This window comes from Hypanus sabinus, chromosome 9 (assembly GCF_030144855.1).
Source record: "Hypanus sabinus isolate sHypSab1 chromosome 9, sHypSab1.hap1, whole genome shotgun sequence".
Lineage (NCBI taxonomy): Eukaryota > Metazoa > Chordata > Chondrichthyes > Myliobatiformes > Dasyatidae > Hypanus > Hypanus sabinus.
In genome coordinates, this window is record NC_082714.1 from 132,888,085 (window position 1) to 132,900,279 (window position 12,195).

General features: G+C 43.4%; 1 protein-coding gene across 2 annotated transcripts in view; it reads right to left on the reverse strand.

Annotated features, from left to right (window-relative positions):
- LOC132399817 (collagen alpha-1(XIV) chain-like) overlaps positions 1 to 12,195 on the reverse strand; it is a 180,386-nt gene that overhangs the window by 123,299 nt on the left and 44,892 nt on the right. For both annotated transcript variants that reach the window (XM_059980600.1, XM_059980599.1), the window contains exons 13-14: positions 10,862 to 11,007; positions 7,865 to 7,994 (exon numbers count right to left, since the gene is read on the reverse strand). In XM_059980600.1, coding sequence (XP_059836583.1) covers positions 7,865 to 7,994; positions 10,862 to 11,007 — 276 coding nt within the window. The remainder of the gene's footprint in view (positions 1 to 7,864; positions 7,995 to 10,861; positions 11,008 to 12,195) is intronic.

Sequence of the window (12,195 nt, forward strand, 5' to 3'; positions counted from 1 at the left end):
ACAAGATCAACATAGATAAAACCCAATTACTTTCATATTACTATAGCCCACCAAGAGAAATTGAAAGTAGATATCCCTGGGCATGGCACACACAGTCTTTCAAATATTTGGGCATCATTATGCCAAAAGATTAGGCAAAATTATCAGAATGTAATTATCAGCCTTTATATAAAAAAATTAAGGAAGATATGGCAAGATGGAACCTGATTCCTTATTTTAGTCTCAGTTCAAGGATTGAGTCTATTAAAATGAATATACTGCCCAGACTGTTATATCTCTTTCAGACACTACCAATAGAGTTTAATCAAAATCAATTCAATGAATGGAACAAGATGTTATCAAGATATATTTGGCAAGGTAAAAGGCCCAGAGTTCGTCTCAAAACTTTGCAATTAGCAAAGGAAAAAGGGGGATGTGGCCTACCTTCTCTTAAAGATTATTATTTTGCAACACAGTTGAGAGCTGTGATATGTTGGTGGAACCCATCATATGATGCTCAATGGAAAAACATTGAGAAGCAGGTACTCCCCATCCCCACACAAGCAATTTTGGCTGATAACAACCTGCAAAGATACATAATTACTATTGATAACCCATGGGTGAAATTGACTCTTAAAATATGGAAAACTACTATAAAAGAATATAATCTAGAAGGAGATATTGCAATTCTTAAATGGTGTGCTTATGACTCGGATTTTATACCAAATAAATTGGATGCTAGATTTAAGGACTGGACAGCTAAAGAAATAACAGTTTTTTGCAACAGAATGAAAGAAGGAACACTGTTCAGTTTTGAAATGCTTAAAGAGAAACACAAGATATTTATCGGTATTTACAGATGCGACAATATGTTAATAGGACCCTTAAAAATGTAACCAGGGCAAGTACATACTTGATAGAACTATTTAGAAAAGCATATAATTCAGATAACGGTAGTAGAATCATTTCAAGCATGTATAAGGGTTTGTCAAATCTTAAAACACATTCGACTTCATATATTAAAACAAAATGGGAGAAGGAAGGAAGGAAGAAATTATATCTGAGGAAGAATGGGCAATAATATGGAGGTATCAATGGAAGTGTACCAGTTCACAGAAATGGAGGGAGTTCGGATGGAAAAACTTGATAAGATATTTTATTACACCCTCTCAGAAATCCCATTATGATAGTAACCTCCACGTTTGCTGGAGAAATTGTAGAAATCAAAATGCAAATCATTATCATATTTTTTGAGACTGCCCTGTTATCAAAGACTATTGGAGGGGGATACACAATGCCCTACAAAACATCTTCAAATGTGAAATACCCTTACAAAGTAAGACCATATATTTTGGGTAGATACCCCAAGAATGGTTGAAAAGAGATAAATATTTAATGAATATACTGTTGGTGGCTGGTAAAAAGACTCTTACTAGGAAATGGTTATCCCAGGAGAGCCCAACTTTAAATGCATGGATGGAAATTACAATGGACATTTACAAAGTGGAGAAGATAACAGCATCCATTAATCATAAGCTGGAACAATTTGATTCATACTGGGAAAAATGGTTTAACTACATAATGCCTCACAGGCCTGATTTTATTCTCACAAATCAATGAATATGTTATTAAAAAAAAGATCACTCCCGACTTGCCCATAGTTTTTTCCTTTTGCTTGTTTTTTCTTTCCACTCTTTCTATGAGTGTATACCTCAGATAAGTACTATGTGGAGATTTGTGATATATATGATTATATGATGTATATGTACAATGCCTGAAATACATCTTATGGAAATGTTTAAAAACACAAAATGCTGGCAGAACTCAGCAAGCCAGACAGCATCTATGGGAGGAGGTAGTGACGACATTTCGGGCCGAAACCCTTCATCAGGAGTGAAGTAACATGGGATGGCGGAGAGGGGGAGGTCAGTGGGGAGGGATGGGGGAGATGAATGGACAAGGGAGTCACGCAGGGTGTGATCCCTGTGGAAAGCCGAGAGTGGGGGGGAGGAGAAGATGTGGCTGGTGGTGGGATCACATAGGAGGTGGCGGAAGTTATGGAGGATTATACGTTCACCTCCAACTTTCACCCCGCCCTCAAATTTACCTGGTCTATTTCCAACACCTCCCTCCCTTCGGGCACTCATCCCTGCAAACGGAAGAAGTGCTACACCTGCCCCCACACTTCTTCCCTCACCACCATCCCAGGCCCCTGACAGTCCTTTCAGGTGAGGCACCATTTCACCTGCGAGTCAACTGGGGTGATATACTGTATCCGGTGCTCCCGATGTGGCCATTTATACATTGGGGAGACCCGCCGCAGACTGGGAGACCGTTTCGCTGAACACCGGCGCTCAGTCCTCCAGCAGTGGCGGGATCTCCCTGTGGCCACACACTTCAATTCCACAGACCACTCCCACTCCGACATGTCTGTCCATGGCCTCCTCTACCGTCAAGATGAGGCCACATGCAGGTCGATGGAGCAATACCTTATCTCCTGCCTAGGTAGCCTCCTTCCTGCCGACATGAACATGTAGTGAACTACATATACCTCCTCCCACGGACTTTGGGATAAAGGCGATTGGAGACTGAGCCCGTCCTCAGTCTCCAGGATATAGTGTGGTGGTCAATTGCTGCTTGTTCTTTCTTCCAGCCAATAAAAGCCTATATCTCGCCTCATGTCACGGAGAGTTATTGATGGTGCATCAATTTTATTGGCTGTAAGTTTAAAACATGGAAAGCATTTTACGTCCGGAAAAATTAGACCTTGATCTTCAAGACTCCGAAGCAGCCCGTGCCTTTGAACTCTGGCTTGCATGCTTCCAATCATACTTGGAACAGATTCCAGTGACTGGGCCTGCCACAATGGACAAAATATTACTATCTAGAATAAGTCCGGAAGTATTCTCCCTTATCAGGGACCTACCGACCTACCAAGGAGCACTGGACGCCCTCAAAAGACAGTACCTGTGGCCGGTGAACACCGTCTACGCAAGACATCACTTAGCGACGTGGCGACAGCGACCCGGCGAGTCGAGCGGGCAGTTTCTCCGAGCCCTACAGACACTCGTGCAAACTTGCATCTGCAAAGGACTGACGGCAGAGCAGCATTCGGAGTTCCTGGTACGAGACGCCTTTGTTACAGGGATCAGGTCAGTGTACGTGGGCCAGCGGCTGCTGGAAAATGCCGATCTTACCTTACGCTCGGCGATCGAGATGGCCGACACACTGGAGGCTGCTCTGCACAACGCTGATGCTGTCCAGCCGCGCGATCTCCCGCCGGTTCAGTGGACACTGCAGACCCCGCCACCCGCCAATGCCAGTCGTGAGGCTACGAACTCCCCGAAACCGACCACAGCTGCTGCCAGTTGCAAGTCCGTGCAATGTTACTTCTGCAGACTCGAAAAGCACCCCCAAAAATGCTGCCCGGCCTGAGAAACAACCTGCTCCAGCGGCGGGAAGAAAGGCCATTTCACCAAGGTCTGTAAGTCTAAACCACAAGTGCAGTCGGGCAGCGATGCGTGTGAGGCATGGGGGCCGCCATCTTGCCTGCCCGCCTCATGTGAGGCATAGGGGCGGCCATCTTTGTCGGCGCCACCTCACCCCGCCCCCGACCCACCGGTGCTTACCGGGCACCAAGACAGCGGTTCAACTCTGGCCTCCGTGACCCTCGACCAAAGCGCCCCACACCAGCTTGCAAGGTCAATGATGGACATCCTGGTGGAGGGGCACAGGACTAGCTGCCTGTTTGACACGGGCAGCACTGAGAGTTTTATTGACCCAGACACGGTGCAATGCTGCGGACTCGTGACACGGCCAGTAAGCCAGAGGGTCACCATGGTTTCTGGGTCACATTCCACAGACATCTGGGTGGGTTGTGTAGCGACAATGGTGGTGCAGGGCACAGAATATCGGAACTTTGCACTACTGGTCATGCCTCAACTGTGCGCGCCTGTGCTATTGGGGCTGAACTTCCAGAGCCACCTCGAAAGTGTGACTATGGCATATGATGGGACCCTCCCACCACTCACTGCCAGGAATCCTCAGTTTTGTGGGACTTCGTCATATACCCCACTACTGACCACACACACACAACGACCCACACATCCCACCCAGCACCATGCCAACAGCTGCGCTACTGACACCACTTGCAGCCTCTCCGCCCTCAAGATCCCTCCCCCACCGCTTTTCGCCAACCTGACCCCCGACTGTAAACCTGTGGCAACTAAAAGCAGGAGGTACAGCGCGGGGGACAGGGCCTTCATTCAGTCGGAGGTGCAGCAGCTGCTCAGGGAGGGGATCATTGAGCCAAGCACAAGTCCTTGGAGGGCCCAGGTGGTTGTTACTTGGACCGGGCAGAAAAATAGGATGGTCGTGGACTATAGTCAAACCGTCAATAGGTTCACGCAGCATCGCGGATATGGTCATCCTGATCGCTCAGTACAAGGTGTACTCGACAATAGATCTGAAATCTGCTTACCATCAGCTCCCCATCCGCCCGGAGGACCGCCCCTACACCGCCTTTGAGGCGGGCAGCAGGCTCTATCACTTCCTGCGTGTCCCCTTCGGTGTCACAAATAGTGTCTCTGTCTTCCAGAGGGAAATGGACCGGATGGTGGACCAGTGCCAACTGAAAGCCACATTTCCCTATCTGGATAATATCACCATCTGTGGTCACGACTGGTCGGATCACAATGCCAACCTCCAACGATTTTTCCAAGTGGCCGAAGCTCTGAACCTTACTTATAACAGGGACAAATGTGTGTTCGGAACCACCCGACTCGCTATCCTTGGGTATGTCGCGGAGAACGGGGTCATTGGCCCTGATCCCGACCGTATGCACCCCCCTGTTAGAACTCCCTCTTCCCACCACCCTCACAGCCCTCAGACGGTGCCTGGGCTTCTTTTCCTATTACACCCAATGGGTCCCCCATTACGCAGACAAGGCCCACCCCCGGTCAAGTCTACCACATTTCCCCTCTCTGCCAAGGCCCGTGCGGCCTTCTGCCGCATTAAAGGGGAGATTGCCAAAGCAATGATGCATGCGGTGGATGAGACCATTCCCTTCCAAGTAGAGAGTGACGCCTCTGACTTCACGCTGGCTGCTACCCTCAATCAGGCAGGAAGGCCAGTAGCATTCTTCTCTCGTACCCTTCAAGGCCCTGAAATTCGGCACTCCGCGGTGGAGAAAGAAGCCCAGGCCATAGTGGAAGCTATTAGGCACTGGAGGCACTATCTCACCGGCAAAAGGTTCACCTTGCTGACCGACCAGCACTCAGTTGCATTCATGTTCAGCAACCAACAGTGGGGCAAAATCAAAAATGATAAAATTTTGCGGTGGAGAACAGAACTCTCCACCTACAACAATGATATCCTGTACCGGCCTGGAAGGCTCAATGAGCCCCCTGATGCCCTGTCTCGGGGAGCGTGTGCCAGCGCACAGCTCGACCAGCTATACGCCCTCCAAGCACATCTTTGCCACCCGGGGGTCACCCAATTTTACCATTTCATGAAAGCCTGGAACCTGCCGTACTCCCTTGAGGACATCAGGACGATGACCAGGGACTGCCAAGTCTGCGCTGAGTGCAAACTGCACTTCTACCATCCTGAAAAGGTGCAACTTATCAAGGTCACCCGCCCCTTTGAGTGACTGAGTGTTGACTTTAAGGGCCCCCTTCCCTCCAGCAACCGCAATGTCTACTGTCTCAACATTATCGACGAGTACTCGCGGTTCCCCTTTGCCATTCCCTGCCCCGACACCACTACCACGTCCGTCATAAAAGCCCTGCGCCAGCTCTTCACTCTGTTTGGATATCCCTGCTATATCCACAGTGATAGAGGGTCCTCCTTTATGAGTGACAAGCTGCGCCAGTACCTGCTGGCTAGGGGCATTGCTACTAGTAGGACCACGAGTAGGACCAGGGGAAATGGACAGGTAGAGAGGGAGAATGCCACAGTGTTTAAGGCCACACTTTTAGCTCTTAAGTCAAAATGGTTGCCGGTCTCTCGATGGCAGGAGGTCCTCCCCGAGGCACTCCACTCTATCCGCTCTCTGTTATGTACGTCCACCAATGCCACCCCTCACGAGCGCCTATTTTCTTTTCCCAGGAAGTCTGCCACTGGGACCACCCTACCGGCTTGGCTGACATCCCCAGGGCCAGTGCTGCTCCAGAAACATGTGAGGAGTAATAAATACTCCCCACTGGTCGAGAGGGTTCACCTTCTACATGCGAACCCCCAGTATGCCTACGTGGTCTTACCTGATGAGCGGGAGAACATGGTCTCCGTCCGCGATCTGGCGCCCACAGGAGCAGCGGACCACTACCCTGAACACTCCACGGTAACTATGAACCCTGTACCCGAGGTGACACCGCACACACCGAGCCCTACACAGACTCCTCACGACACTCCTATACTGGGCGTCTCGCACGCGCATATACCAGGTGCCTCGCACACGCATGAGGGATCACTGACGCCTAGTCGGCTGACACCTCCAGTTAGGCTGGAACCAGCACAACCTCTGTCTCCAGTGCAATCACCACCGGCACCTGTGTAATCACAGCCGGTGCTATGTAGATCACAGCGACAGATTCGACCACCTGATAGACTTAACCTGTAAATATACTTGTAAGAAACTTCGCCCCATGGGGACTCTCTTTTAAAACAAAGGGGGGGGGGTGAATGTGGTGAACTACCACATATACCTGCTCCTGTGGCTCCTCCCACGGACCCCAGTATAAAGGCGATTGGAGACTGAGCCCGGCCTCAGTTTTTATTTATTTCCAGCATCTGCATCTGCAGATTCACTCGTGTGAAATGTTTGTTTGATGATGAACTTCAATTAAAAAAACTACAAAAAAAAGTCCCATCAAACTCTGGCCACACTATGTAGAGGTGATTAATTTTATCAAATGCATAGAAAAATGCTGAATTCACTGCATATTCATTGCTATCTTAAATCTACAGCATTTTTCTCAGTTGCTCCATGTTGCTTTTTAAACATCTCGCAACAGAATAATGTGAAATCATCAGTAAACATCCACATCACTGACATGATAAAGGGAAGGCCATTTTTGAAGTAGCTAACTTGAAAAGCAGGAGATACTAAATGGAGACAGTAGGAAATATTAAGGAAACACTCACTTTAAAATTCATTAATGAAAATAACACATAGCATAATGGTTAATTTACTGGACCCATACACCAGCCAATCCATTGACTCAAATTCAAATTCCGCAAGTGCTGTTGTGGAACTTAAAGCTCCTCTAATGTAAATACATTCAAGATTCAAGTGAATTTATTATCAAATAAAGAATAAATTACCCAACTTTGGGATTTGCGTGGTCACAGATAGCCACAGAGTAAAGAACCCAGTTTAAAGGAAACAAAAGAAGAAAAATAAAAGACCAACACTCGATGTGCAAGAGAAAGAAAATAAAACACAAATCATGCAAACAATTGAAGCATGCAACAGCATTCTAAACGAAAAATGAGTCTTCAGATCCAAACCCCAGCACAGCCCAGATCTGCTTATAAAACATTTTATGATTTTTTTTTAAAAAAGGTAGTATTAACTATAACACTCATGACGAACCATCTAGCTCATAATGTCACTGGGTGGATGGAAATATAGCACTCTTGTCTGGCCTTAAATAATTCTGACTCGAAGCACTGTGGTCGACTTATAATTGCCCTTGCCATAAAACTCAGTTCAAAGATGGACTTTAAGTGTTTACTTCACTCCATGTCTACATCCCGAGTATGAATAAAAAAGACAACTTAAAAACAATTATTACCAACATCTAGAATAAATGAGTTAACACAAGGTCATGGAGATTATATACAATGTTACGGTAATTGATTATACATATTTAAATAGACTCACGTGTTGCTTGCTGTGCTGTTACTGGTTCGCTTGTTTCCTCTCCATATAAAGCATAAGCTGTTACAATATACTCTGCATTTGGAGAAAGATCTTCTATTTCAATATCTGTGTATTGAGCATCAACCCTGATCTGTTATTACAAGAAAGCTATGTAAATATTTTGAAGGTAACTGTACAAATTTTGTTTCTTTAAACAGAGAGCACAGGGAATTCTTTACATTAATGGACAACCCGCAGGAAGGTTATTCAAGAACTATATAAAACTTCCCATCGGCCAAAGCTGAAGCATCAGCTGACTGGGGAAGATGGAAATCTGGATGTACAGACCTGATAGTAGCGATGGAGAAAGATGGGACCAGCTTTCTCAATGATGGGTGCCCAGGACTAGATAGTCCAAGTTCCCCAAATAACTTCAATGAAGTGATATTACAGCATGTTTTACTGATGTATGACACTAAAGGTACAAGGATAATGAACTCCAGGAAGTGCCCAGTCAAGATCAACAGAGAGAGAAAAGGATGTTGTAACAATTATTATTTTTAAAAACTGACTTTAGTTCCTGAAATAACAGTTATGTAATTGAATCTCTATCAGTGAGACTGAACTATAAATGAACATAATGATTGATATCGACAATCACTAAAATGTAGTACAAAGAGTATTTAATTAGGCCAACCATTTACATTCCAACTGCCTTCACCATAAGGTAATTGAAATGTAAAAGCAACATATTACCTCAGTTGTGCACGTTCACCCGGGCAAGGTCATTGCTTTTGAACCCTAAAAAGCAAATATTGGCCTTCAATTGCTTATAGCATGGGTTTGACATCATTGTAACAGAGCTTGAAGAGTTCAACTATGAGGGTAAGTTTTAAGCAGTCAGTTTGATTAACGATCAAGTTAATAAATTCAATAGGGCAGGTCCAGAGAAATCCCTCCGGTGAAAGAATTCAGAACAAAAGAACATGGTCTTATATGAAAAGATTTATGAGAATTTATGTTGTGCCTTGTATAATATGTTGATATCTCAAAGTTCTTCACAAATAAAGAAAACTGAATTGTTCAAGTTTGCTTCGTGCCAATTGCAGTCATCATGGCACATGAAATGCAGGAGCCAGTTTGCACAAAACAAGCTCTCATGGCCAGTGACTAAGTAATATTCCAGTTTACAACCATGCTAACTGAGAGACAAGTATTGGACAGAATGCTTAGAAGAAAGGCAGGACTTCCATTCAAAGGTTTCACGGGAATGGTAAATTGAGATCTATGCTATTTAAAAATAAAATTTAAAAAGTCTTCAATCCTTATTTCTTCTGCACGCATGAAATTTTTAAGACTGTGATTGACACTCTTTATTAATGAACACATGCTAAATTTAAGCCAGTAGAGTAAGTTTCAGATGAACCGTAGCCTTTTGATGAGGCTAGGGGGCTAGACTGGGATATTCAAGATCCAATCCTCCTTCTAGAGTTTCTGATCCACTTCAGTGTAATAGTAATTGATGACTATTGAAAGCTGGGCAGTAAGTTTTCTATTTCATAAAAATAATCCTTCTTCAACAAGCTTCACCAAAAACATAAACATGGGCTGATTGCATTGATTCAATGCAATAGCTTCAGATAGATTTCTACTACAGGCAGTCCCCGGGTTACAAACGAGTTCCATTCCTGAGACAGACTTTCAGTCAGATTTGTACGTAAGTCGGAACAGGTACATCCAACATTATTTAGCATCAGTTAGTCAAATGTTTGTCTTAGTATATAGTATATATTTTACCTTTCTATGTATATAAAACACTTAAGAAATGTATGTATAATTGCTTATAAATGTATTGCATTGCTTAGTAATAATTGTAGCTTTCATCGGGGCAGAGCCTTTCACATGCTCACTTTATCCTTTACCTGTATCCTTTCAAGTTGTTCCAATCATTGACTGACTGTAACCTAAAGTTTTTCCAATGACTGATGGCATTCTACCTCTTTCCAATTGCTTTATTATTTCCACTTTATTTTCAATCGCAATCATTTTCCATCAACGGAACAGAAAACTGCGAATTTTATGTTCTATCACTGAGCAGCAGTGAACCATCTGATTAGCCTATCAAAGTTCTCTTTAGGAACTAGTTGACTTGATCAGCATTTCTTATCTGGCTAATGTTCACGATTGCCCTTAATAAAAAAAATACAGCAGCAGCCGTAGGCAGCGGTCTTGTGCTGCTCCGGTATCTAAAGTCCACCCGCAGTAAAACAGGTTAAATGGGACAAGTGGAGGCAGTGCTGACTGGAAAAGGGGGGCTCAGGATGAATCTTGCTAAGAAATTTATAAGCCAAATACAAAGTTACACACTCAACACAGTGTTATCAGGAACAACTTAAAATGGACAGCATTGTGATCCAACTTAAAATGGCGGAAGGCGTTCTCCTCCCTCCATTCGTAAGTACGAGTTGTTCGTAATTGGACATTCATAACTCGGGGACTGCCGGTATTGCCAAGCAGACTTGATGGGCTAAATGTCCTAATTCAGCTACTATGTCTTTTGGTCTTAAGAGAATGTGGGTACTTCCAAGTTGCTATTGCCAAGTCTGAATGATTTGGTTGAAGACAAATGTTTTTACCTATATGCCCTTTGTTACATTTATAGGAACCAAACAGTCTTTTCTACTAATAATATACTAATGGTTAGAAACCATAGAGATCAATTTGGTTTCAGATTCTATGAGAAGCGCTCACCTCCAGGTCTAAACCAATCTTGACAACCAAATCATCGTCAATTATTCTACAGGATCTCCTTAACTGTATATCCTTTTCAACAATGAGCTTCTATAAGGTTATAATAATTGCCACATAACTTCAATATAATTAGATCAAATCTTTATTTTAATGGATACTTCCGTTAAGAAATGTACTCATCTTACAAGAACATATTTTAAAGCAAAATACAAAATATAACTTAATATAAAAGCAGAACATGAAAACTCTGACACGGATAAAAATTACCTCTTTTCCATCTTCTACTTCATCAGTAGAAACTTGTTCATAAAGAACCATATAATGAGTGGCTTCATCTTGAGGCTGCCATTTAATTCTCATACTGTTATGTGTGACATCATAGATTGTAAGATTATTCAGGGACGGGAAAGACACTAAAAATGAAGAATGTTAAATAAAACCAGTCAGATCAACTTTAAATAGGAGAACTAACTATCACAGGGAATAATGAACAAATTACATTCCTTTACCTGTATTTAACTGCACGAGTTAATTCGTTTATTTTAAATGTGCTAGGTCAGCTAAAATATTGAGAAACATCAGACTATCATATTCAATTATAAATATCTGAAAAAATTACTAGCTATCCCATCTTGTAAATAAACATCTCAACCTTCCAACAGAATAGAATAACTACTGATATACTATTTGTTCTTCAGGAAATTGAACAGACAGCTTTGACACACCTACACCTCAAATGTGGTCTGGAACCTCTTGGCTTGCTCCACTGAGGAAAAACAGCCTTAAAAGATATTTTCTTCTGCATCAGGGCGAAAGTAACCAGTCTGATAAGATAGATCTCACCTCCTCAAGAATCTCCCAGTACATACCCTGGCTATCACAAAGGATGTGAGTAAGGGAGAAGATTTCAACATCATAAACTAATATTAAAGACAAGATCACTGGACAAGGAAAGTGAACATGGATGTAAGCCAGGTGAAGGCGAGGACATGGATAATCAAAATGATGGCAAGTTAAAGACTGCAGCTATTTGAGGAAGACAAATGTACTCTGACATCAGCCTAGGTAGGATGGCTCCCCACAAGTAACTCAGAATTAGGCCTTGTCCTTCAGTTTTATTTAGGCCTTGCAAATTTTATACCTTATTTGTAGCGGTTGCCCATGCCAAGGCTCTGTGTGTCAGCCAGTGATATATTGGATGTGCCTGCTGCAATTTTGATTTGCAGTCTCCTGTTCTAACCTGAAAATAGTCCTTCATGTAAAAAAAATTGCAATGGGACACCATCACAATATTTCACACCAAGGACTTTTTAGTGATAGCTGTTTGCAGCAAAGAAGATCAACTATGTTGAGGAGATTCAATCATAAGGAAAGAAAGCATGAAGATTGGACCATTAGAACCACCAGTTATTTCACCTCCCAGGAACTAAAATAAATATCACAGTTTCAGATTAAATGATTTACTGAAAGGGTGTAAGGAAAATCTAATTTTAATCTGCAGATTGCGTAGTCAAATCTGTTCTTGCAAAGTAATATTATAAAGAGAGAGAAGAGGCACACAAATTTCTTTGCATACTTGAAAATATTATCAGTGTCTTGTG